Here is a 26,879-nt window from a genome sequence, read left to right on the forward strand (position 1 = left end):
TTTAGGCACCCCGTGTCGTCTGTTATTTACCCAGTCTCCTTGTCTCAATCCGTAAGCCCCGAGATACTTTAGAGCCCTGCTCGCGACTTCGTCGCTCGCACGCAACCCTCGAGACAAGTCTCAAGGCTTGCGCTACTGCCCACTCCGTTCGGGTTCACTAGCGTGAGCTCACCGTCGCCACTAACGTGGCTCGGTATATGAAGCCCTGCTTGCGACTTCGTCGCTACCACGGTACCCGCACCACTTCCACCAACCCGCACCACCCGCACCACCCGCACCACCCGCACCACCCGCACCACCTGCACCCACCCTCCGAGTAGCACCACAAATAGGGGTCCCATCGACGCCTCCTATACTACTCATGTTGCAGTTACAATGTTGGCAAAGTTGGAAGAATTAGTTAAAATGTAGCTCCAAGTGCACACCACTTATCATTGTAATAATGCCAAATTTTGATTAATGCATCTGTCGCGTTTGATTTCTTTTGTAGTTTTTAAAACTTGTACCTACATGGGATATTGTTTTGTGTCTTCTTAACTATAAACAAATCAGTAGTTTCCTACATTTATAAAGTGACCATAAAGTTGTTATGTACCTTTCCTATTCAACATGTTGAAAAAATTTCCTGACGATTTTTTTATTCGTATGTAATGTAAAACTACCCATATCTATTTCAAACGTTTTCAACTCTCTAAAAGTATACATTTTATTCCGATGTTTTTTCAAACCACGTTTAGTTAATAGGAACAATTACCAAAAAATGTGATCTTCAAAATATTATTTGCATGTGCATAGAATAGGTTTGAGTTGTATTCCCTTTCATGCAGTTAGGTTTTACTGATCTTCAAACAAAATTAATATACATTGTTTTGAAAGCAATTTCATGTTGATGATTACCTTTCATTTAAAGATAACTAAACTTACTATTAAAGAATACATGCAGTGTACATGCATACTGAATATTGCGGTAATTTTCTGACCATTAACTTATCCACAATTACTTTATGAAGGATATTTTATGGACACCATAATACGTTGCTTAATATACGGTTCTCTTTTGGAAATAGTCATACAATTATAGCAACCAGTTTTTGCCTAATAAAACAGTGCTGTGTGCTTTGTTCAACCCAAAATACGTGCTGTTTAGTTTTATTGTGAATTTCTTTATTCAACCAAGTGATCTATTCAGTATATCAAGTTATTAAATATACTTTAGCGAAAAACAAATTAAAAAGTACAATCTCAAGTCCAATTACATATACTAGTCAATTAGTCTGGTCACAAGAAATTGGATGAACAATAACGAAGGAATTCCTTCCTTACAGTTCATTAGAACAGCTTGTGACTTGACTTATGATTGATTTGTCTCTAATTTTACAGACTAACTCGACGACAGCCATTTTCTGAGCCGGAACCAGGCTCGTGCTGGTCTAGTGGCGCTTAGGTACCAGTATTCATATTCATATTGAGTTCATATTCATATTCATATTCATATTTATTTCCACACAGTCCGGGCTCCTCCGACCAATATGGATATCAACATGAGCGTACGTTGTCTTTATGACAGCGTGCGGAATGCGACAGAGGTACACGGACATTTAATACAAATCCTTGCTCTATAACGCGACGTCGAAATCTCATGTTTGAATTGCCTTCAATCATTTTCTTTGCAAAATTGGCAGAAAAAGATTTCCCAAACTGTTCTTTTTGTGGAAAATATCCTGAAACTTCACTTCGTGTGTTTTATGACTGTGTAATGTGTCACACCAATCCTGTGCTCCTTTGTTTCAAAAATCAAAATCTAAAAGATTCTATACAAATTGGGAGATTTGAAACATTAATTATTTGGTGTTCCCAATAATACAATTTTGACTTTTTGTTTTTCTTAGTACTAAGTTGTATTTTTATAGGTGTAAATTTCAAACTCAAAGTCCCTCCTTTACTGGGGTAAGATTATTTTTTTAAAATCAACATGATATCGAATACAGGATTGCAATGAAAAATTAAACCATTCCTCTTCATTAAATTTGAATTCTAATTTCAATATTTTTTTTTTTTGCTGGACAATTATCTGACTCTTCTTCATGGCTTCTCTCTTTAAATTAGTGTTGTTTTTACTACGTATTCCCCCTAATTATTGTATACTATTATTCTATTACCTTTATTTTTTAGTGATTCCTGTTTTCCCCCACTGTATATTGCTTTTGCTAATAAAAAAAACATGAGAAAAAATTCATGATTGAAGGAATTGATTCTAAAACAAAACCAACTTCAAAATTGAAAGCACTTCGTCGGGCGTTAAACACATCGACTGCAGTCCTAATTTGAATTTCCCAAATAATTTGTTGTTAAATTACACGATTCCAGGGCGTAAGATCTCGCAAGGCATGGTGGGAATTAATTAAAATGGCGCAGCAAGATCGTTATCTTGGGAACGAGGTTGATAATTATGTGGCGCACCTTCTAAATCAAATTACACGTGCGTACTATTTGAAGCGGGGTTGGCAATAAAGTAGGCCCTTGGGACAAGGTTGCTCTCATAGTCTCGGTAGCGCCAGTATCACACCCGGAGGAAGGTATTTTTTTTCATAAGTAACCTGGGGAGTATTATGTTTATTCATGAGGAAACAACAATGACGTCACAGCATATCACTTCGTTGACTAGCTACATTAAAATAATTTAAAGAACGGATGGCGTCGGGTTGCCACAATAGCCTAGTGGTTAGTGGGATGAGTTTCTGATCGAAAGACCTTGGTTCGAATCATGTCCATTTTTCATCTACTGTTTCTCTTCTCCAAATGTATCTTGAGGATTATTTTAATTGAAGGGAAAAAGAAGTCAGAGAACCTAAGTTTCTTGAAAAAATATTGCAAACCGCATTAAAAGCTATAAGTGATAAAGCGAATTCGGAAACGAAGCCGAGCTATGAAAAAAGGGCCGTCAATGTCGTCATGCTTAATTTTAGCCGCGGAGCCTGCCTGACCTACTATTTAGACGTCTGGGCGTCAGGGGAAATTGTCAGGTCAGGGAACCAGACTAATACTGGCGCTACCGGGGTCTCACATTGGTCAAAAGGCGTTGTTCGTGCACAAAATGCTCATTGCGCGGCTATTCCGAGTGGCTTATTTATAACAACCGCATCCCAGTCCAAACTGAGCCAGATCTCGTCCCCATTCCGTTCCGAGCAATCACTGCTGGCCAGATGCTCCATCACCCGGGTCTGTAGATCCTCAGGCGCTGCCTCCCTGAAGCACACGGTAAAGGTAAGGAAATCCAGCAGCAAGTTGCCTACCTCCGAAGCTCGGTCGAAGCACGTGGCGATGTTCATACGCTGTGGTTGGCGGTACTGCGTGTACGCGATGCCCAGGCGGTCTAGAGAGCTGCGTACGTCGCCCGATGTAACGTCGTTGAAATCGTCACGAAAACTTAATTGGCAGCCGTTCAAAAAACGTGTACACCCGCAGTCCTCTAAGTTCAAAGTAACGATTCACAAAATATGCATTAGATGCACTAAGGACAATGGCGTAACTGTGGTCTAGTTGCTGTTATAGTGGTGATGGTTGTGGTTGCGATTGTTTTTGTGGTTGAGGTACGTGATGGATGTGTTTATCGTTTGTTTTTGTGAAATAGGTAATTTTATGCTAATCTTTGTTTTTGAACATCCAATTCATCATGGTACGTCTTGTCTCATTGCTGATGTGGTGTACACGCTGTTGTGGTTGTGGTAAAGGTTGCATTATACGTTTTTATGAAAAGGGTAATGTTAAGTCCAAGTTTATTTTAGGCCTACCTGTTCTCATAATTATCAGCATAACTCCACCGTTTTCCAAACGGCTGTACAAATACGTCAACCAGCTGTTCAGAGCATCTTCCGAGTCCGCGTGGTACATGGAGTGAATTGCGCCGATGAAATGAAACTTGGTCAAATCTCCCGCCTTTTCGTACTGCTCGATCGTCTGCTGCCGCCAGTCACAAGTAACACCGTGTAGTTGGTGAGCCCTAGATTCGGCCAATGCCTTGTATCGGCCTAGCAGCTCATCAGAAGGATCAACTACACGATTATCGATGCGTGGAAATTGTCGTAAGAGCTGTTCTAAAATGGCGCAATCGATCTCACCTGGGTCAGATAACGGATGGAAACATGACGTGAAACATAAGTAACTAAACTAGGTTTTGTTGCTATATTGTAACTATACTCGGCTACATAGAAAGCAATCCGTGTTTGAAGCATGCTTTACGTTATTCAAATTAGCTTTTTCCTGTTCTCGTTCCGTTTTGAGAACAAAATTTAAGATTTTAGAATGCGCTATATTAGAACGTTTGTGTAAAAACCGGATTTTGCATTTGGTCACCATCTTCCTCATAGACCTGTTTACAATTGCACTTATGCGTTTATCTCATACACTTAACTATAGTCAGCTCTTTTGTTTTCCACCGTTGCGCTGTCGGAATACCGATGAGTTTCCTCAGGTAATTCTCGCCAGAACAAACGCCCAGCCCTTCCTCGGCGACGAATTTTCTTTTCCCAATCTACATCCACTTACATGGTAATACAATAAATTAGAGCATTACACATCCGTCATCGATAATTGAATTACATGTAATTTGGAAACCGCTTTGGGAACAAGCTAAAGATCCAAAAATTCTGCCGATTTTACTCCTAAAACACTTCCCATATCCCGCGGTTTCCAAACTAAGTTATGAGTAGGAAACACAATTCTTCATTCGTTGGCTTTTTCCGAAGGACTGAGGGTTGAAAACGTCAAAGAAAAAAACCCATCAGGCCGATCTTGGTTAAAAATGGGAAGCGCCTTCATGTACATGTATTCTGTAAAATCCAGTTTTTAACTTTTGAACATGTTATTGTAAAAAGGTGAGCGTTCATTCAGCAAAACAAAAACAATTCATACACATCCCTATGTGAATTCATTATAATTGTCATGCAGATATCCAGTACAAAACCTCAAAGGACCATTTATATTGTTAGCACCGGCCTCGTGAGCGGCGCTGTTTGGAAAGTAAGCAAGTTAGGAAGCGTTAAATAGATTGAATAACATGCTTCCTAACGGTTGAAAAAGCGTTAATGATGTGTTTGAAAAGTAAACATAACGTTTTTACAACTTTTATACCTACCGGATCCGCTACCCACTCCCAGAACCCGTAGCCCTTCTTGTCCGTCCAGTGTGGCCTGGAGTTTACCAACCACCGCCTCGCTGAAGTGTTCACTGTCCACCCACGCCTGGTACACGTTGAATTTCCCAGAGGCAGAACAGTATGTATTGAACACCTTGAGGTAGTGGTCTGGGTTCTTGAGCAGACTCGGCAGTGATTGGGACGCCATCTTTCGTGTTCACAATGCTATACCAAGGGAAAAAAGGCATTCTTGAGCATTCATGGATCCTGCACGAGGAAGCATATCAACTGAACTGGTCAAGGTGTTATTTTTTTTTAAGCCAAATTGATTGTTGCCAACCCACACCACAAATGCTATTGGAGGCTGGGGAAAGTAACCCTTGGGCAAGTCGTGTCTTTGGATGGAATGACCGAGGTGGTGAGTTCGCCATTAAGTTCCTTAGTTTGACGCTCTGGGTCAGTTGAGCGCTGGGAAACAGAGAAGTAGGTAATACTTGCAGCGATTGTGTGTAATGCGTATGGTGCAGCTTGTACAACACCGTTTAAGCTGTGCTTAGGTTACGCTGCCCATGTATCTGAAGTATTGCAACTTTACAAACCTAAATAGATCCTCCGCTTTGACGTCGCATAATATTATTCTTGGTAAAGCCCGGTTCATACTTCACGCGAAAGCTTGTGCGAAGCGAAATTCATGTCGTCAACAATGGTGGACGCGCTTCGAATGTATTGTTGACGTCTCGATTTTCGCTTTCGCGTGAAGTATGAACCGGGCTTAACGCGTATGGTCAGCCATCTTGGAATACAATCAGTGTAAACGTGTTAGCTAGTAAGTGTACCTTGACTATGCGTGCTGCACGATCACAATGCTACAAAACCAAGATAAGGCCGTAAGACCAGATTCGGCTATTGATGACCGGCTTTTACCCCTACGCAATAAATTGAATAAGCTGCCATACGCGATTTCGTTTCCTGGTATCGTTCATTTCCTTGTGTACGCACCTACTCCTGGAACTATGCCGGCACAACGAAGCGGAGAGCCCCATAGATGGAATGCCAACATTTGCTATATACTACTACCACACGAGTTCAAGACGGAGACGAACGTATTTGCATAGGCCTAATGTGCTCAAAAGCCGCTGTACATTTTGCCCCCAAACCCCGTCTGGTACTTATTGGCATACTCAAATTCGTTGTGCTGAAAAAGGCACTAGTGGTTGACTCGGTCCAGATTGTGTAAAAACTAAAGATAAAAAACAACAGTGGACATCCGATTCGACGTGATCGCATGCAATGGCATGTACAATTGCGAACGTGTGCACGAACGTTTGTGATCCAAGATGGCCGAAAAAAAAATCGGTGACGTCATCAAAGATCACACTATAGCTGTACGTCGCTGATGCCAGCTTATGTGGGGTACGAGAACGTGTAATAAGCCTTTTCGGAGTTCCAACTGCGCGCATTCGTAACCTGTGACAACGCACGTTGTTTGTCTCAAATGCCCTTTGACAGTACCCACAATGCACAAACAGCCTTTTTGTAAAGTCAGTGGCGCGATGATGTCAAAGGCCATTTGAGACAAATAATGCGCGTTGTCACAGGTTATGAATGCGCAGTTGGAGCTCCGAAAAGGCTTATTCTGATGCGGTTGTTTCATGTTTTGAGCAGGTGCAATGCAGATGCGGGTGTGTCGTGCCGATGCGGTTGTACAATGTTTAGGCTTTTGTACAATGCTTATGATGTTGTGGATTGCTGCTGTTGTTGTTCGTTGCTGAATCAGATGCTCGTGCGCATTGGTTACAATGTGGTTAATTGCTGGCATTGTTATGCAGATGGTTCTCTCCCAATTAATTAAGAACTAAGGACCTTGGTGATATATAGGCCCCAGTTAAATCCCAATTACTGTACGTTCATTGATTGTTGTGAAATATATTATAATTGAATTGCAGACCCATACCGACAAATTAGAACAATCTCCTGGATCTCTGCCAGCAGCTCTGCGGTTTTGATCATGGGCCATAAATAAATGGGCCTAATTGTATATTTTGAGTTGCGTAAAGGGGAGGGGGTTGTATTTAATTTGAGTTGGGGAAAGGGGAAGGATTGTCGGTAGTCTAGGGGCTAGAAGTTGTTTGTTTGATACTCGATAACCCGCCGCTACGAGAGGGCGTTATCACGACCAGCCATATCGCCCACAAACCCGTGAGCATAGAGTTATAATATAAAAACTAGAGCGCGCATTCACTATACCGCACACACAATGCAGAGTGCCACCCTGTAGACCTCGCCGCCATTTTGTAAGTGGGCAAAAAATACCCGGATGTGCACACTTCAGGATTGACTGCAATGCGTGTCTTTCGCGGTGTTGGCCGTTTACAGCACTCAGGCTGTTTCATGTTTGAGCAAGAAAGTCTAGGCTAATTGCTTAAATTTCCCCCCGAAAATGGGGGAAATTAGTGCGCATTCGATACTTCTGCAGGCAATTACGGTCCATTCTCAGTCTCACTCATACTTCACACCACAAAAAGGTTGACCAATGAAGTTGCACAAAAGTCTTGCTGCATCTTGTGTGCTACTGGAAGAAATTTAAGAGTTGAGTTCAGAACTACTATGTTTTGAATGCGCGCCGCAAAAATCAAAACTATATTAGACTCATGTTTGTGGACAAATATACGGCTGTTTCGGTATTTTTTGTGACATGTGACATGTAAAGTTTGAAGTGCAAGGTCCATCCAGGAAGAATGTGTAGTTCTGTTGTTAATAACTGGTGGCATATAATATGTGATTACATTCCCATAGGGCTTTGAATTATGACGTCACATGTGACGTAAGTACGTCATGATGACGTCACATCAATTTTCATCTATAACTATATTTTTGTTTGTAAATAACAACTTAGCCATAGCATACATCGTGAAAAGCAAGTTCACATCTTTCACCAATTTTAAATTACAAGGCACTTCCGGTTTCAACTGGAAGGAAGGGTCACGTGATTTTGCACATAATATATAAAAATTAAGACCCTGGATTATTCTATCGATTCCTGCAAACGTCAAGTTCAGGTCTCTCACGGTTGAATTTATATTGATTTTCAAAGATCTAATAATCTTTAACGTGACCTCAGGTGACCCATGATGACATAATCATGACGTCACTTCAATTTTCATCTATAACACATCCCGGTCTAGGTACATACCAACTTTCAACCCAATCGGACCTGTTGTTCAGGAGATATAGGCCTTCAAAATATGTTTATTTTATATGACGTCATATGTCACGTGATGACGTCATCATGACGTCGAGTTAATTTTCATCTATAAGACGTCCCGGTCTAGGTACATACCAACTTTCAACCCAATCGGACCTGTAGTTCTGGAGATATAGCCCAATCTGTCAGATCTAGCCGAATTCTGCTAGAAAATGGTCACAACATAAAAATCGCATATAATGTGACGTCACGTGACTCATGATGACATCATGATGACGTCAATGTTCGGCGCACAACATTAGATGCTGGTCTAAGTGTGTGCCAATTATACAGGCAATCGGATTGATTTTACTGGCAAAAGTGCCGGTAACAAAAAAACGTGTACAAGTGCTATGGGCAAAATGACTGAAAAAGAATTATACTTGAAGCATTCGGCTGGATGCCGAAACAGCCCCCAAAAAAATCTTAACGAAAACAAAGGCTGTTTCGGCAAAAGTGCCGAAACAGCCAATTAGGCCAAACAGGTGCATTCGCTTTACGCAACAAATAATACTCGGCCTCGACGTTGTTTCTCACGGGTTCTTGGGCAATATGGGTGCAACCCTTAATTAAAATTCTTATAGACACCAGTGCTAAATGCTCATACTTCAAAATTATTTTACACATACTCAGAACTCTCAAAGGTATTTAAACTGCACATAAAATGATCATCAACATGTCATGTTTCATTTTCTTTTCATTTTTGGGTCGGTTGACCATTGACTTCTCAAGATATTCTCGAGAAGACGACCCCTTTTTCCCCAAAAGCGGAAACGTAGCCATCTTGAAAAACGATCCATTCAAAACATTGCAAAATAGCCCCACTTTCGAGCCTAATTGCATCCAAAATGCTCAGAACTTTTTAATAAAGACTATTTTGCCGGTACAACTTTTAGTCATGAGCTCGGTGGATGGGTTTAGGCTTAATACCGGTCTGCCACATGGTAGGTCGTGACCTACCACATGGTAGGTCACGACCTACCACATGGTAGGTCGTGATAACGCATTCTCGTGGCGACGGGTTATCGCAGCCGCGTGTTATCGACACTGATCTCTATAAAAAAAGACTCGATAGCGGATAAAGGGCCGCACAATGAATGAATTTGACGCCATATTGGTGAGACCGGTGAGACTGGCTGGTGATCTACATCAGACAAGTTGTGGTCTTTATAGCATCATGGTTACTTTTGTAACATCGCGATTCACTTGATTTATGTTTTGACCACCGCCACTGACCACTGTTTACAATTTTTCTTACGTCGTGGTTTGCTTTTTTTTTTAATGCCGCATTTCCTTTATCGGCGTTTTTGAAAATAATAATCACTGCGGAAATGTGTCCTTTTTAGAACATAATAATACGTGTACGTGACCAAAATACGCGTCAACTCCTGATACAGCGCACGCTGTATATACACGGCCATCTTCGTGAGACCGGGGCGAATTGGTCAATAACTGGTGTATGAATATCCGCTATCCAGTCTTTATATAGGGATGCAACCTTGCAAATAAATTCCCATAGACACTAGTGCTAAATACCCATACTTCAAAATTCTTTTAAAAATACTCAGAACTCTCACAGGTATTCAAGCTGCACAGAAAAATGATGATCAACATGTCATCTTTCGTTTTCTTTTCATTTTTTGGTGGGTTGACCATTGACTTTTCGAGATATTCGCACCCAAAGAAGACGACCCCTATTTTCCCCAAAGCGGAAAAGTAGCCATCTTGAAAAACGATCCCTCCACAACATGGCAAAATAGTGCCACTTTCGAGCCCAATAGCATCCAAAATGCTCAGAATTGGAAGCCCCAAGTCCGGGCCAGAGGTTCATTACCATATCTCTTCAATTCCCCAAGTTTACGGCGCTCAGAACTCTCTAATATAGAATATTTTGAGGGTATAACTTTTATTCATGAGCTCGGCGGACGGATTTAGGCCTATTTACCGGTGTGCACCCATAGAGATTCCATGTTTCCAAGATATTTAAGTAATGCAGTAACGTGGATGGCCATAATACGTACGCTTCCGTATCAAGCAGCTAGACAAGATGGTTGGTTGCAGCCAGCATTGTATATACGTAGAGTGTAATGTCTTTGATCTCGTGTTCAAAAAGATAACAGTATGAGGCCAGATGCAGAACTGAGTTGCAAATTTGTGAATTGTCAAAGTTGATTTATGATTGGACTGAAAATAACCTGCAGGAACGAATTAATCTTGTCCTACCCAATTAGCTTTTATTGCTTACTAATGATTGCCTAATTAATATTCAATCAATTATAACAAACTAATTAAGACTTTAAAAATAATCCCAGACAGTTCCTAAACACATGACCAACACTCTTTGATGAAATAAAAAAATGTTTGGTGAAAAAATAATCAGATAATCACATGTGCATACAACATTATGTGAATAGCACATTTGAGCTGGCCATGTAGTGAAAGGGTAAGACACTGGGAGCCAATGTATTTCGTAATGGCAAAACAGTGTACTCCGTTGCTTTAAGAATAATGATTTGTTTCTTAGGCCAAAAATAAAAAATACTCGGTCTCTGGTCAGCGCGCACGTCAATTTCAATCATGCGCGTCAATCTTTTTTTCTTCAAATTAACACGGAAGCTACAAAAGCGCCCTCTTTTGCCGCACCTCCTCGAATGGGGAAATTGCACCAAGGCACATGACAAAGGGCACCAAGGCAAATGATGGAGGACACCAATGTATAATGAGGACACAAAAAAAAGCAAAATAGTACCCACCTTGTCTGTACAATTCAAGCTTGAAAAAAAAAAGCCACCAAAAAAAAAAAAAAAAAAAAAAAACCGCGTGGCCGCATCAATTCCGGAACTTCGGTCTGACCAGAGACCGATTTTTTTTTTTTTGGCCTTACGTTAAAATTTTATTCCACAGGTTGGCTAGCTGTTGATGATATTCAAAATAACGCTGACGCAAATAATTGTGAGGATTAACACAAAATTACGGACATAGAAAAAGTTTGGGAACACCTTAATTAGCATCAAGCTCAGAATGCTGCGGTAATTTTTAATTCTGCATAATTTTTCACGTTAAAAGTTGCAATGAAGTCTAATATATTCAACTTGTTTTACATTTGGGACCATGGTTTCTTGACTCCTAATCTCCGTGTGTTTCTGTGTGTGCGAATGATATTCTGACCGACATTTGGTTTCGCATCATTGGCTCTTCAGATTGGCTCAGCGAGTCGTTCAGCACAGTGTTGCCATTTGTTTACGTTACTTCACCTCCCTCAGTTTATGACCAACAGGTCACGAGCATTTCACAGTGACATACACACACACCCCCACGCATTCACGTAAAACAATTATATATGGGTCATTCTATAAATTTGGGGTCCAAAGTGTGACATTTTTCCCGTCCCTGTTACCTTGGTACTTTGTAATTTGCCATTCAAGCATCATTAAAAGTGACTTCAAATGATTGTTTATTTGTTGAGTAGGTAGTTTGCTATTCATAATCACTCTTGAAGGATGACTGCATTAAGCATGTTAAGGAGTGCATCAGAATTATACAATCATAGATGTCAGATGTAACAGGGACGGGAAAAAAGTGGACCCCATATTCTGTATCAAAGGTTACTTTTTATATCAACATGAACATGCACACGTTGAAACCCGTTACGTTGTCCATTGTAAAACCCACACAGGCGAAATATCCCCTTCATTTTAGTTAAATCATCATAAATGTACTTACTGTTAGTCTTTACGCACGGCCACGAGGATCGGAAAGTATACAGACGATTGGTAAATAAGGATTAGCCCAGGATTGTAAGATTGATTCCGAAAATAATCGGGAGATTTATCGAGATACTTGACGAACAGGACGAGTGACGTGACGAATCTCAATCACCATGACTTTTTCTGAATCAGAGACCAAGAGGGCGCTATACAAGTTTCCAAATAGTCATTTTTCCTTATAATTTGTGGCTCAGGATGAGTTTCAGCTGCTGGAGAGCAGCTCAAAATGTCTCACCGGAGTTAACCCTAAAAAGGGCCGGTTTATTTTGACCACTTCTCAGCCAGGGTGGAGGGGGGGGGCGCATTCCCCGTACTGGATCTCGGCCATCGAGTGACAAAAAAAATTGAAACTCGGTACACGCGTTGAGCAATTCTTCATGAACATACTCAAGAAATGTCATAACTATAGGTCAAAGGGTTTTGGAATTATGGATAATTAATTATTCATATGTACGAATGGTAAGTCTGGTTTGTGTACACGACGTATATGGGAAAAGTCAGTTTTCAAGGCGCGTAGCGCCGGAATATTTGTCGCTGCGCGCCAACTCCTGGTCCGATTTTTATATTTTTTGTGTCAAAAGATGCGCAAGGCTCGAGGCCGAAAAGTCGTAACAGCTCCGGTTGCGAAATTTTTCTTAAAGGATATTGCGGAAAAAGTCGAGGGGGAGGGCGGATTCCGCCCCGGCCCTTTTAGGGTTTATAATGTTTGTAGTATATTGTTTGGCATTTCATTTGTTGTTGTTGTACTTGGTTTGAATGAGTCTAAACATTTAACGAGGTAAGTTTTTCACTTTGCATATCATGTCTTTTTGTATTAAATGCTGCAGTAAGAATAATGTTTGCAACTTTTAAAATATTAAGTAAAATGTAGCTCAAATTACACACCGTATCTCCCCCAGCGTTCCCAATGTGTTTGTCATTTTAATCATGCACCGAACTAACTGTTTGAATTTGTGTTTGTTTGTTTGTTGTTTAAAACTTATACATACACGATTTGTTTGGTGTCTTCTAACTATGCAAACATCACTGGTTTCCTGCATTATGAATGTGACCTTCACGTTGTTCTTACCCGTGCTTTTTAAAAATGTTGAGTTTGTTTCATAACGATCTCTCAATTTGTAGGTAATATTAAAACCGAAAAATATGCATATCCATATCTAGTTTAGACATTTTAAACTCTCTAAAAGTATACAGTTTATTCGAATCTTTTTGTTTCAAACATCGTTTAGTTAAAAGTAATAATAACGAGAAAAATATAAATTCATAGCGCGAAGAATAGGTTTGCGTTGTATTCCCTTTTATGCAATTAGATTTTACTGAGCCAAAGAAAATGTGTTTTTCATTCTGATGATGGTAAGCGCTTTGTAGTACCTTTCGTGTGAAGAAAACTGAACTTAAAATAAAAAAAAACCTAGAGATTCGCGTTTGTTGTTACAAACGCAGAGTGGTCGGGTAGACAACTACTTTATGAAACACTGTCCAGTTAAGTTATGAATATTTTTATGAAAGAACAAAGGATCACGAAATTAAATCCTTTCCAGGACAATAAGTTATTTTGTTTAAAAATACATCTTTAACGGTGTGATAAATTTCAGTAAACATTCTACGTACACATACAAGTTATTTCTGGCTTGATAACGTCATTAGTCAAAAACGGGAAGTGAATACTGATTTAGTTCGGAGTGGATGTTCATTGTGAAGTTAAATAACGTATTAAAATATGGAAAATATAAGTGTATGTATTCATAACACCGAACTTCCGGTTCGATGACCTCACAGTATTTGGAAGCAAAGGTGAACATTGTAATGGTATCGTTATTTGGGCTAAGATGTACGACATGGATCAAATGATGGAAATCAAAAACACTATTTTATGTGCAGCTAGGGGGCGCCCTTTCGGATGATGAGTCATCACACTGTTTTTTGTGTCTGGCATTCCGCACTTAACACTTTCATAATATATATGTTTGTAGTAAAATGCTCCCATTTTCTAGTTATATTCAGTTTTTATTGCACTTCCGGTAACAACGGAAGTAGAGGTCAAGCGGTTTTGTGTCCGGGAACACTAAATGTTTCTCATGGCATAGTCTACAACCTCACGAAAAAACGAAAACGATACTCTTTTTAGTTCAAAAGATATAACGCAAACTATTTTGTCAAAATTTGCCCTTAAATCGCTAGCAATTTGATACCTGATGACGTCATGATGCCGTAACAAAATTTATAACATCTTCGTAACATGGTACAAGTTCACACAAGGTTTTGTGATCATACCGTAAACCGTTCGGAAGAAATTTTGCTTTGCTTTGATTTCAGGCTAACGTCTCCATTTTGAATTCACCTAACTTTGACCTTCCGGTAGATCCGGAAGTAAAGGTCAAGCGAGTTCATGTACACGACAAAAATTGTTTATCAATTAATGGTCTATCTGATTACAGAATACAAACATTATTGATTAGTTTGTTCAAGAGTTATAGATGATCGTAATTGGTCACTTTTTCAGCTAAAATCACTTGTAATTTGACACTCGATGACGTCATAATGACGTCAGAGTAATATGCACCACTTGGAAAGGGGGTCGATATATATTGAAAGTTACAAGTTCATATCATGGGGTGCTGTGGTCCAATGGTTACGGTGTTCGACTCGTGTGCCGTGGTACATGGGTTCGAATCCTGACCGTGGGAACATGGTGCTTGTGCTCTTGAGCAAGGCACTTTACCATTATTGCTCCGTCCTTCGGATGGGACGTAAAGCCGTAGGTCCCGTGTGTTGTGTAATGCACGTTAAAGAACCCAGTAACACTTATCGCTAAGAGAAGGGGTTTGCCCCGGTGTTTCTGGCAGTGGCTGCAATATGCGCCGCAGTACCTTGTAAACCATTATAAGGTACTACATAATGGGTCTCATATTTCTCATAAACTTTATTTACCTTTCTTTAATAATAGACATAATTTCCAGCGCCTTGAGTACCTAATTGTTGGTAGATACGTGCGCTATACAAGACTCCGATATTATTATTATTATTATCATAAACCGTTTTAGGAGAAAACCCGCGGAAACGTGCTGTGCAGAAAAAAAAAGAAAGAAAGAAAGAAAGAAAGAAAGATTAATCGCAACAAATCCAAAGAGTGGTCGGGTTGTGCCCGACCACTCAATCATGCAATTTACATTCTGAACATCTATGTTCATTTGCGGTCAGTTCCAGACTATTAATGTTTTATAGACACTATTCCGTACGTTGCGTTTACGGTTCCCTTGTCAAAGAAAATTGGAATATGATACATACAATTAAAGCAGCAATATTTTGGCTAAGGAAAAAGTTGTTTGATTTGTTTATGAAGCCAATGTGTTTATAGTTTTATTGTGAATTTCAGTTTTCAAGTGCATTTTAATTGAATTTAGAGAAAATGAATCATATATCTCTTTAAATCAAGCAGAATCTGCGGAAGAGGTGTTACAACACAAATATTGACTGTTTTATCTCGTGGTGTCAAACCGGGCCTGCCTTGGTGATCCATGTAGCATTCTAATTTCCCTCGGCTTCGCCTCGGGACAAATGGAATGCTTCATGGATCACATGGGGAGGCTCGTTTTACTTCATCACTCGAAGCAGTCAATATTTTTATACTACATTACGGTGTTTGTGGTGCATATTTTGAATAAATTAGTCGCACTACCCACACGAACCAGTATGCGATGCCGTTATGTACCTTCACTGGGGCTCGGGTCAAAAAGCGCCGTTCAAGCACGGAGGTCATACAAGCAAAGACAATCCACGAAATGCTGATTACCCGACCATTCCGAGTGGCTTATTTACAACAACCGCATCCCAGTCCAAATTGAGCAAGATCTCATCCCCTTTCCGTTCCAAACAATCACTGCTGGCCAGATGCTCCATCACCCAGGTCTGTAGACCCTCAGGCGCTGCCTCCCTGAAGCACACGGTAAAGGTCAGGAAATCCAGCAGCAAGTTGCCTTCCTCCGAAGCTCGGTCGAAGCACGTGGTGATGTTCATACGCCTTGGTTGGCGGTACTGCGTGTACGTGATGCCCAGGCGGTCTAGACAGCTGCGTACGTCGCCCGATGTAACGTCGTGGTAATTCGCATGAAAACGCTGGAAGCCGTTCAAAAAACGTGTAAACCCGCTGTCATCTACGTTCAAAGTAAAGATTCACAAAATATGCATTAAGATGCAATTAGGACGTTGACCGCTCGATTGTCTGAAGGTGCGATAGTCCGAAGGTTCGTTAGTCAAAAGATTCGTTAGTCCGAAGGTTCGTTATTCCGAAGGTTCGTTAATCCGAAGGCTCGTTAGTGCGAAGGTTGAGGGGGCCACCCGACAGTCCGATAGTCCAAAGGTTCTTTAGTCCGAAGGTTCGATAGTCCGAATGCAAAAAAAATCCACAAGAAGGGGTTCGTTAGTCCGAAAATGAGTAAGGTTAGTTAATCCGAACATTTAATGCAATAGTCCGAAGGTTCGATAGTCCGAAGTGTCATACTGACGAACCGTATTGCCCATTCGGACAATCGAAACTTATTCTCAATACGAACTATCGAACTTAATTGTCAATTCGGTCTATCGAACCCTATCGTATAATCATTCGGACTGTCAAACCTTGTCATCTATTCGGACTTTCGGACCTTATATTGTCGATTCGGACTATCGAACCCCATCGTCTATGCGGACTATCGAACCTTTGGTATAATTAACCTTATTCTATTTTCGGACTAATGGGCCCTTCGGACTATCGAACCTTCGGACCGTATCGCACCTTCTGACTATTGAACCTTCGGACTAACGAACCTTAGGACTATATGACCCTTCAGACTAAAGAACCTTCGGACTATCGAATCTTCGGACTATATGAACCTTCAGACTAAAGAACCTTCGGACTATCGAACCTTCGGACTAACGGGCTGTAACCAAGGTTGAATAGTCCGAAGGTTCGATAGTCCGAAGGTTCTTTAGTCTGAAGGGTCATATAGTCCGAAGGTTCGATAGTCCGAAGGTTCTTCGACTATCGAACCTTCGGACTAACGGGCTGTAACCAAGGTTGAATAGTCCGAAGGTTCGATAGTCCGAAGGGCTCATTAGTCCGAAAATAGAATAAGGTAATCCGAAGGTTCGATAGTCCAAATAGACGATAACGTTCGATAGTCCGAATCGACAATAAGGTTCAACTGTCCAAATTGACATCATTGAATATTATTATAAATTCGGAATATTGAACCTAGTGTGCTTTCGGATTAATAAACCTTCGGATTATCGAACTTTGGGACTAATCATAACCTTATTCTAAATTCGGATTACCGAACCTTTTGACAAATGAACCTTCGGATTATCGAACCTTCGGACCAAAGAACCTTTGGACTTTTTGCATCAAATGCTTGGATTAACGAACCTTATTTCATTTTCGGACTACTGAACCCCCGATTACGGGATCTTTGTGTGTTCGGCATGGGCGACGCCAGGATTTTTTTCTAGAGGGGGGCAAAAAATGTTTTTGCCAAAAAATGCTTGTATTTCTCAACACATTCTCGATTTATCAGTTTTAGAGGGGGGCAGGGACATTTTGGCCCCCCCTCCCACTCATTAAATTTACACCCCTTTTTTTTTTTTTTTTTTTGCTTTTCGGGGGGGGGGGGGGGGGGGGGGGCAAGTGCCCCTCTTGTCCCCCCCTCGCGACGCCCATGATTACAGCCTTTGACAGCACAACGATCAGCACGTAGCGAACCTAGCGTGTGTGGACACGAATCACAGCTTTAAAAAAGGCGGTTGAGAGGGTTTGAAAGGGGCGGGGTTTTGAAAAGTTACGAATACAAAAGCATTGCGAATCCCAGCCTGCGTCAGGTCACCAAGTTTTACGGAAAATGCACGTAGCACGTGCTTTCTTGTGACGGTTCGAACAATAACGGTAATACATTAATTTACAGGAAATGGACTGCGTTTTACGGGTTTTGTTTACAGTTAGCCTATACATGTATATCAATTATAGAGGATCACCATTTTGTATATTGTTGGCCTTTAGGATATTGAAACGCAAAAAAAATATGTGGTCTGTCCGTCCTCAGACAACCTCCTGAGGACGGACAGAGCACACTGTCCGAAACGTCGAGTTCTACACTCAACCAACCGGTTCTTTTCAGAACCACACTTCTTCCAAGAAGAGATTTCTTTCCACATGGTGTTACCCGCAAACTTTATAATTTATCTCTTCCGCCATGCAAAGATTCAAGTCATATATACATTTTCTGAAATATATTCGATTGAAGAATAATAATTATGCCGGGATGAGTATAGTTTGGGATTGCCCCTTAGCGTGTTTTCAACCAAAACATAATGAAATCGGTACCTGTAAAACTGAGTGATAAGTGTTTTAATTTCCATGGTTTTGTGAAAGTAACGATAAGATACAGTCCCGTTGCCAGGGGGGGGGGGGGCGGGGTGGCACACCAGTAACAGGGGCACACCACAAGAAAAAAACCCTCTATTTGCCCCACTAGCGCTAGCGACGTTGATAAAAAAATATAAAACGATATGTGTGCAGTGCCGGGGTAACGTAGGTAACTGTCAATGAGGCAAAAAGAATACATAGTCGAAAAAGTGTAAGCTCCCTATACCCTAGTGGAGGTTTAAGGAAGACTCCTACCATGGACCAACCAAGAACTCAATGCGAGAAATTGGTTTGAAGACTGCGCGGGGCCTAATTTTGTTCCCACTGATTATTTGTATTTGGAGGTGGGAAAATGCCAGTAGCAGTTCAGTGGCGCACCCAGGATTTAGCTTTGGGAGGGAGGGGGGCTCACAATTTTCAATTTTTTTAGAAGTTAAAAATTTTGCAAAACAATTTGCCCAAATTTTTTGGCCGCAGAATGAAAATTGTTTTTTTTTGTGGGAAGCGGACTATTTTGATCAAGGTCAAATCGTAGGACTAATACAAAATTACAACAAAAAAAATGGGGGGGGGGGCTTAACCCCCCCCCCCCCCAAGCATGGGCGTCGCCAGGATTTTTTCTAGAGGGGCAAAAAAATTTTTTTCAAAAAAGGCTTGTATTTCTCAACGCATTCTCGATTTATCAGTTTTAGAGGGGGGCAGGGATCCCCATTCCCCCCCCCCCACTCATTAAATTTACACCACTTTGTCTTCGCGCCTCTTTTTCTTTTTTTTTTTTTTCGTTTTTTCCCTTCTTTTTTGCTTTTCCGGTGGGGGGGGGGGGGGGGGCAAGTGCCCCCTTGTCCCCCCCTCGCGACGCCCATGGTGTTCGGACTATCGAACCTTCTGATCAATAAACCTTCGGACTATGGAACCTCCGAACTATCGGGCGAACCCCATTAGGACAATGGCGTAACTGTGGTCTCGTTGCTGCTGAATAGTGGTGTTGGTTGTCGTTGTTGTACTTGTTGTGGTTGAGGTAATGAATGTACGTGTATTGAACGTACATGTACATGTTAGGCTAATCTTTGATTTTTTGAACATTCAATTTATTATGGTAAAGGTTGTGTTTATACCGTTTTTTTTTATGAAAAGAGAAATATTCAGCCCACACTTGTTTTAGACCTACCTGTTCTCATAATTACCAGCATTACTCCACCGTTTTCCAAACGGCTATACAAATACGTCAACCAGCTGTCCAGAGCATCTTCCGCGTGGTATATGGAGTCAATTGCACTGATGAAATGAAACTTGGTCAAATCTCCCGCCTTTTCGTACTGCTCGATCGTCTGCTGCCGCCAGTCACAAGTAACACCGTGTAGTTGGTGAGCCTTAGATTCGGCCAATGCCTTGTATCGGCCTAGCAGCTCATCAGAAGGATCAACTACACGATTATCGATGCGTGGAAACTGTCGCAAAAGCCGTTTTAAAATGGCGCAATCGATCTCACCTGGGTCAGATAAAGGACGGAAACATGACATGAAACATAAGTAACTATACTAGGTTTTGTTGCTGTATTGTATACTCGGCTACACAGAAAGCAATCAGTTTTTTTGTTGTGCCACCTGTGCACAGTCGGAATACCTATCAGTTTCCTCAGGTAATTCTCGCCAGAATAAACACCCCCTCCTGGCGGCGAGTTCCCCCATAATGCTTTTGCACTGTTGCATGCACAAGTAAGTCCGACTCAGCATTGATGCAATCAAGTAACCGTCCCTGAGGCCTTTTAAAAGTGCACTATAAAAATAAAGTTACACTAAAATCGAGAACCATTGTTTCAGCCTCCAATCGTGGGCAAGATGATCAGCCTCAAAATGTACGACATGAAGATTCAACAGCGAAATACCAAGTGTCATACAATAATAAAAAAACCATTACTCATCCGTCATCGATACTAGTTGAATCAAAAGTAATTTGGAAACTGCTTTGGGTACAATCTTAAAATTCAAAAACTTCTGCCGAATTTACTTCTAATACACCCTCCCAGATCCCGCGGGTTTCAAACTAAGTTATGAGTAGGAAACACAATTCATCATTCGTTGGCTTTTTTTCGAAGGACTGAGGGTTGAACACGTCAAAGAAAAACCTGAAGCCGATATTGGTTAAAAAACAATACACGTATACTGTAAAATCCAGTGTTTAACTTTTGAATATGTTTACAATACATTTGTTTTATGCAACAGTTAAGATATAATAATGAACACGTTAAAGGGACATTTTTACAGCAAAAGGCTACATTTTGAACCATATTCATAATTGTTATGCAGATATCCAGTACCCAGAACAAACCTCAAACGACCACTAATATTGTTAGTGAACGGCGCTGTTTAGAAAGTTAGCAAGTTAAGAAGCGTTTATAGATTGAATAATATGCTTCTAAACGGTTGAAAAAGCGTTAATGATGTGTTCAAAAAGTAAACATAATGTTTTTACATCTTATATACCTACCGGATCCGCTACCCACTCCAAGGACCCGTAGCCCTTCTTGTCCGTCCAGTGTGGCCTGGAGTTTATCAACCACCGCCTCGCTGAAGCGTTCACCGTCTACCCACGCCTGGTACACGTTGAATTTCCCAGAGGCCGAACAGAATATATGGAACGCCTTGAGGTAGTGGTCTGGGTTCTTGTACAGGCACGGCAGTGATTGAGATGCCATCTTTCTTGTTCACAATGCTATACCAAGGGAAAAAGGCATTCTTGAGCATTCATGGATCCTGCACGAGGAAGCATATCAACTGAACTGGTCAAGGTGTTATTTTTTTAGGCCAAATTGATTGTTGCCAACCCGCACCACAAATGCTATTGGAGGCTGGCGAAAGTAACCCTTGGGCAAGTCGTGTCTTTGGAATGACCGAGGTGGTAAGTTCGCCATTAAGTTCCTTAGCTTGACGCTCTGGGTCAGTTGAGAGCTGGGAAACAGGGAAGTAGGTAATACTTGCAGCGATTGTGTGTAATGCACACGATGCAGCTAGCGTTCTTTCGTTTTGGACGATCAGTCATGATGGTTCGTGACAGCTCGTCATGACGGTCGTCCTGGCAAATCATATTCCTCGCTAAAACGAAGGGGCGTGATCAATGGATCTTGGCCAATCAACTGGCTCCTCTGTACGGTAAACTTTGTCGTTCGGTAATAAAGACTTAAGATTATTATTCAAATAATTATGGAACACACACACACCTACCCGCCAGGGACTGCCACATCGAATACCATGGGCGTCGCCAGGATTTTTTTTCTAGAGGGGGTAATGCACATTTGCCCCCCCCCCCCAACCCCAACCACCCCCCCCCAACAAACAAATACCTGTACTTTTGCCAGCATATTCTCAATTCTTTTTTTTCGAGGGTTGGCATGGGGGCATTTACCCACCACTTTTTAGATGATAAAAAGTAGTAATTAAGTAGTAAAGTCTGTCAGGAGCAAATGTGGCCCATTGGGCCATGGGCAGCGCCGGCATTTATCTCCGGTTTCCCTAACCACACTACTGCACAAAAAGGAATTGGTTGCTGCCTCGGCAAATAATATGGAACACATACTCTAACTTTTGAAGCGCATTTCTGGTGCTGCACATGGCTACCCGAAAATAAAAACGTCAAACTTCAATTTGGAGATTGACGCGATGTGCACCCACATGGTATGTCGCGATAACCTTTCTCGTGGCGACGGGTTATCGCAGCCGCGTGTTATCGACACTGATCTCTATAAAAAAAGACTCGATAGCGGATAAAGGGCCGCACAATGAATGGATTTGACGCCATATTGGTGAGACCGTGAGACCGGCTGGTGATCTACATAAGACAAGTTGCGGTCTTTATAGCATCATGGTTACTTTTGTAACATCGCGATTCACTTGATTTATGTTTTGTCCACCGCCACTGACCACTGTTTACAATTTTTCTTACGTCGTGATTTGCTTTTTTTTTTAATGCCGCAGTTCCTTTATCGGCGTTTTTGAAAATAATAATCACTGCGGAAATGTGTCCTTTTTAGAACATCATAATACGTGTACGTGACCGAAATGCGCGTCAACTCCTGATACAGCGCACGCTGTATTAAACACAGCAATCTTCGTGAGACCGGGGCGAATTGGTCAATAACTGGTGTATGAATATCCGCTATCCAGTCTTTATATAGGGATGCAACCTTGCAAATAAATTCCCATAGACACTAGTGCTAAATACCCATACATCAAAATTTTTAAAAAATACTCAGAACTCTCACAAGTATTCAAGCTGCACAGAAAAATGATGATCAAGATGTCATCTTTCGTTTTCTTTTCATTTTTTGGTGGGTTGACCATTGACTTTTCGAGATATTCTCACCCAAAGAAGACGACCCCTATTTTCCCCAAAGCGGAAAAGTAGCCATCTTGAAAAACGATCCCTCCACAACATGGCAAAATAGCGCCACTTTCGAGCCCAATAGCATCCAAAATGCTCAGAATTGGAAGCCCCAAGTCCGGGCCAGAGGTTCATTACCATATCTCTTCAATTCCCCAAGTTTACGGCGCTCAGAACTCTCTAATATAGAATATTTTGAGGGTATAACTTTTATTCATGAGCTCGGCGGACGGATTTAGGCCTATTTACCGGTGTGCACCCATAGAGATTCCATGTTTCCAAAATATTTAAGTAATGCAGTAACGTGGATGGCCATAATACGTACGCTTCCGTATCAAGCCGCTAGACAAGATGATTGGTTGCAGCCAGCATTGTATATACGTAGAGTGTAATGTCTTTGATCTCGTGTTCAAAAAGATAACAGTATGAGGCCAGATGCAGAACTGAGTTGCAAATTTGTGAATTGTCAAAGTTGATTGATGATTGGACTGAAAATAACCTGCAGGAACGAATTAATCTTGTCTTACCCAATTAGCTTTTATTGCTTACTAATGATTGCCTAATGAATATTCAATCAATCATAACAAAATAATAAAGACCTTCATAATAATCCCAGACAGTTCCTAAACACATGACCAACACTCTTTGATGAAATAAAACATGTTTGGGGAAAAAAATAATCAGATAATCACATGTGCATACAACATTATGTGAATAGCACATTTGAGCTGGCCCGTGAAAGGGTAAGACACTGGGAGCCAATGTATTTCGTAATGGCAAAACAGTGTACTCCGTTGCTTTAAGAATAATGATTTGTTTCTTAGGCCAAACAAATAAAAAATACTCGGTCTCTGGTCAGCGCGCACGTCAATTTCAATCATGCGCGTCAATCTTTTTTTCTTCAAATTAACACGGAAGCTACAAAAGCGCCCTCTTTTGCCGCACCTCCTCAAATTTTTGTATCAAGGAGCACCAAGGAATGGGGAAATTGCACCAAGGCACATGACAAAGGTCACCAAGGCAAATGATGGAGGACACCAATGTATAATGAGGACACAAAAAAGCAAAATAGTACCCACCTTGTCTGTACAATTCAAGCTTGACAAAAAAAAAGCCACCAAAAAAAAACAAACAAACAAAAAAACCCGCGTGGCCGCATCAATTCCGGAACTTCGGTCTGACCAGAGACTGATTATTATTTTTTTTTTGGCCTTACGTTAAAATTTTATTCCACAGGTTGGCTAGCTGTTGATGATATTCAAAATAACGCTGACGCAAATAATTGTGAGGATTAACACAAAATTACGGACATAGAAAAAGTTTGGGAACACCTTAATTAGCATCAAGCTCAGAATGCTGCGGTAATTTTTAATTCTGCGTAATTTTTCACGTTAAAAGTTGCAATGAAGTCTAATATATTCAACTTGTTTTACATTTGGGACCATGGTTTCTTGACTCCTAATCTCCGTGTGTTTCTGTGTGTGCAAAAAATATTCTGACCGACATTTGGTTTCGCATCATTGGCTCTTCAGATTGGCTCAGCGAGTCGTTCAGCACAGTGTTGCCATTTGTTTACGTTACTTCACCTCCCTCAGTTCATGACCAACAGGTCACGAGCATTTCACAGTGACACACACACACACACACACCCACCTTCACGTAAAACAATTATATATGGGTCATTCTATAAATTTGGGGTCCAAAGTGTGACATTTTTCCCGTCCCTGTTACCTTGGTACTTTATAATTTGCCATTCAAGCATCATTAAAAGTGACTTCAAATGATTGTTTATTTGTTGAGTAGGTAGTTTGCTATTCATAATCACTCTTGAAGGATGACTGCATTAAGCATGTTAAGGAGTGCATCAGAATTATACAATCTTAGATGTCAGATGTAACAGGGACGGGAAAAAAAGTGGACCCCAAATTTATAGAATGACCCATATTGTGTATCAAAGGTTACTTTTTATATCAACATGAACATGCACACGTTGAAACCCGATATGCTGTCCATTGTAAAACCCACACAGGCGAAATATCCCCTTCATTTTAGTTAAATCATCATAAATGTACTTACTGTTAGTCTTTACGCACGGCAACGAGGATCGGAAAGTATACAGACGATTGGTAAATAAGGATTAGCCCAGGATTGTAAGATTGATTCCGAAAATAATCGGGAGATTTATCGAGATACTTGACGAACAGGACGAGTGATGTGACGAATCTCAATCACCATGACTTTTTCTGAATCAGAGACCAAGAGGGCGCTATACAAGTTTCCAAATAGTCATTTTTCCTTATAATTTGTGGCTCAGGATGAGTTTCAGCTGCTGGGCAGCTCAAAATGTCTCACCGGAGTTAACCCTAAAAAGGGCCGGTTTATTTTGACCACTTCTCAGCCGGGGTGGAGGGGGGGCAGGCGGATTTCCCGTACTTGATCTCGGCCATCGAGCGACAAAAAAAATTGAAACTCGGTACACGCATTGAGCAATTCTTCATGAACATACTCAAGAAATTTCATGACTATAGGCCAAAGGGTTTTGGAATTATGGATAATTAATTATTCATATGTACGAATGGTAAGTCTGGTTTGTGTACACGACGTATATGAGAAAAGTCAGTTTTCAAGGCGCGTAGCTGCGCGCCAACCCCTTGTCCGATTTTTATATTTTTTGTGTCAAACGATGCGCAAGGCTCGAGGCCGAAAAGTCGTAACAGCTCCGGTTGCGAAATCTTTCTTAAAGGATATTGCGGAAAAAGTCGAGGGGGAGGGCGGACTCCGCCCCCGGCCCTTTTAGGGTTAATAATAATTGTAGTATATTGTTTGGCATTTCATTTGTTGTTGTTGCACTTGGTTTAAATGAGTCTTAACATTTAACGAGGTAAGTTTTTCACTTTGCATATCATGTCTTTTTGTATTAAATGCTGCGGTAAGAATAATGTTGGCAACTTTTGAAATATTTAGTAAAATGTAGCTCAAATTACACACCATATCTCCCCAAACGTTCCGAATGTGTTTGTCATTTTAATTATGCACCGAACTATCTGTTTGAATTTGTGTTTGTTTGTTTGTTGTTTAAAACTTATACATACACGATTTGTTTGGTGTCTTCTAACTATATGCAAAAATCACTGGTTTCCTGCATTATGAATGTGATCTTCACGTTGTTCTATACCCGTGCTGTTTTTAAAATGTTGGATATGTTTCATAAAGCTTTCTCAATTTGTGATAATATTAAAACCGAAAAATATGCATATCCATATCTAGTTTAGACATTTTAAACTCTCTAAAAGTATACAGTTTATTCGAATCTTTTTGTTTCAAACATCGTTTAGTTAAAAGTAATAATAACGAGAAAAATGTAAATTCATAGCGCGAAGAATAGGTTTGCGTTGTATTCCCTTTTATGCAATTATATTTTACTGAGCCAAAGAAAATGTGTTTTTTCATTCTGATGATGGTAAGCGCTTTATAGTACCTTTCGTGTGAAGAAAACTGAACTTAAAATTAAAAACAAATTCATGCATTTTACATTCTGAACATCTATGTTCATTTGCGGTAAGTTCCAGACCATTAATGTTTTATGGAGACTATTCCGTACGTTGCGTTTACGGTTCCCTTGTCAAAGAAAATTGGAATATGATACATAAAATTAAAGCAACAATATTTTGGCTAATGAAAAAGTGGTGTGATTTGTTTATGAACCCAATGACTGTGTTGTGTAGTTTTATTGTGAATTTCAATTTTCATGTGCATTTTAATTGAATTTTGAGAAAATGAATCATTCATCTCTTTAATAAATCAAGCAGAATCTGTGGAAGAGGTGTTATAAAACAAATATTGACTGTTTTTTCTCGTGGTGTCAAACCGGGCCTCCCTTGGTGATCCATGAAGCATTCTATTTTCCCTCGGCTTCGCCTCGGGACAAAGAGAATGCTTCATGGATCACATGGGGCTAGT

The 26,879-nt window shown here is 40.7% G+C and overlaps 2 protein-coding genes across 3 annotated transcripts; both read right to left on the reverse strand.

The window, feature by feature from the left end:
• Positions 1–359: 359 nt before the first annotated feature.
• On the reverse strand, positions 360–12,273 carry LOC119730557 (histamine N-methyltransferase-like). 2 transcript variants are annotated; one of them, XM_038203533.1, is made up of 4 exons: positions 12,102–12,273; positions 5,135–5,359; positions 3,792–4,118; positions 360–3,469 (listed from the first exon to the last, which is right to left on the reverse strand). In XM_038203533.1, the coding sequence occupies exons 2-4, from the start codon at positions 5,340–5,342 to the stop codon at positions 3,099–3,101; spliced, it is 906 nt and encodes a 301-aa protein (XP_038059461.1). In that variant the 5' UTR covers positions 5,343–5,359; positions 12,102–12,273; the 3' UTR covers positions 360–3,098. The 2 variants fall into 2 exon arrangements, with proteins under 2 accessions (XP_038059461.1, XP_038059460.1); XM_038203532.1 differs by lacking the exon at positions 12,102–12,273 and adding an exon at positions 6,134–6,484.
• A 3,511-nt stretch (positions 12,274–15,784) lies between these two features.
• LOC119730805 (histamine N-methyltransferase-like) lies at positions 15,785–21,285 on the reverse strand. The gene is made up of 3 exons (XM_038203836.1): positions 21,030–21,285; positions 19,711–20,031; positions 15,785–16,299 (listed from the first exon to the last, which is right to left on the reverse strand). Exons 1-3 carry the CDS (start codon positions 21,235–21,237, stop codon positions 15,935–15,937), a joined length of 894 nt encoding a protein of 297 aa, XP_038059764.1. The 5' UTR covers positions 21,238–21,285; the 3' UTR covers positions 15,785–15,934.
• Positions 21,286–26,879: the final 5,594 nt, after the last annotated feature.

Source organism: Patiria miniata, unplaced genomic scaffold (genome assembly GCF_015706575.1).
Source record: "Patiria miniata isolate m_02_andy unplaced genomic scaffold, ASM1570657v1 HiC_scaffold_22, whole genome shotgun sequence".
NCBI lineage: Eukaryota > Metazoa > Echinodermata > Asteroidea > Valvatida > Asterinidae > Patiria > Patiria miniata.

What these genes read in the sequence shown, in the direction of transcription:
- LOC119730805 (XM_038203836.1), bottom strand. Translation starts at nt 21,237, where the DNA reads ATGGCATCTCAATCACTGCCGTGCCTGTACAAGAACCCAGACCACTAC. An exon ending in TGGAGTGGGTAGCGGATCCG is followed by an intron (nt 20,032 to 21,029) that starts GTAGGTATATAA and finishes TATCTGACCCAG; the next exon opens with GTGAGATCGATTGCGCCATT. An exon ending in GCTGGTAATTATGAGAACAG is followed by an intron (nt 16,300 to 19,710) that starts GTAGGTCTAAAA and finishes CTTTGAACGTAG; the next exon opens with ATGACAGCGGGTTTACACGT.
- LOC119730557 (XM_038203533.1), bottom strand. Translation starts at nt 5,342, where the DNA reads ATGGCGTCCCAATCACTGCCGAGTCTGCTCAAGAACCCAGACCACTAC. An exon ending in GGGAGTGGGTAGCGGATCCG is followed by an intron (nt 4,119 to 5,134) that starts GTAGGTATAAAA and finishes TATCTGACCCAG; the next exon opens with GTGAGATCGATTGCGCCATT. An exon ending in GCTGATAATTATGAGAACAG is followed by an intron (nt 3,470 to 3,791) that starts GTAGGCCTAAAA and finishes CTTTGAACTTAG; the next exon opens with AGGACTGCGGGTGTACACGT.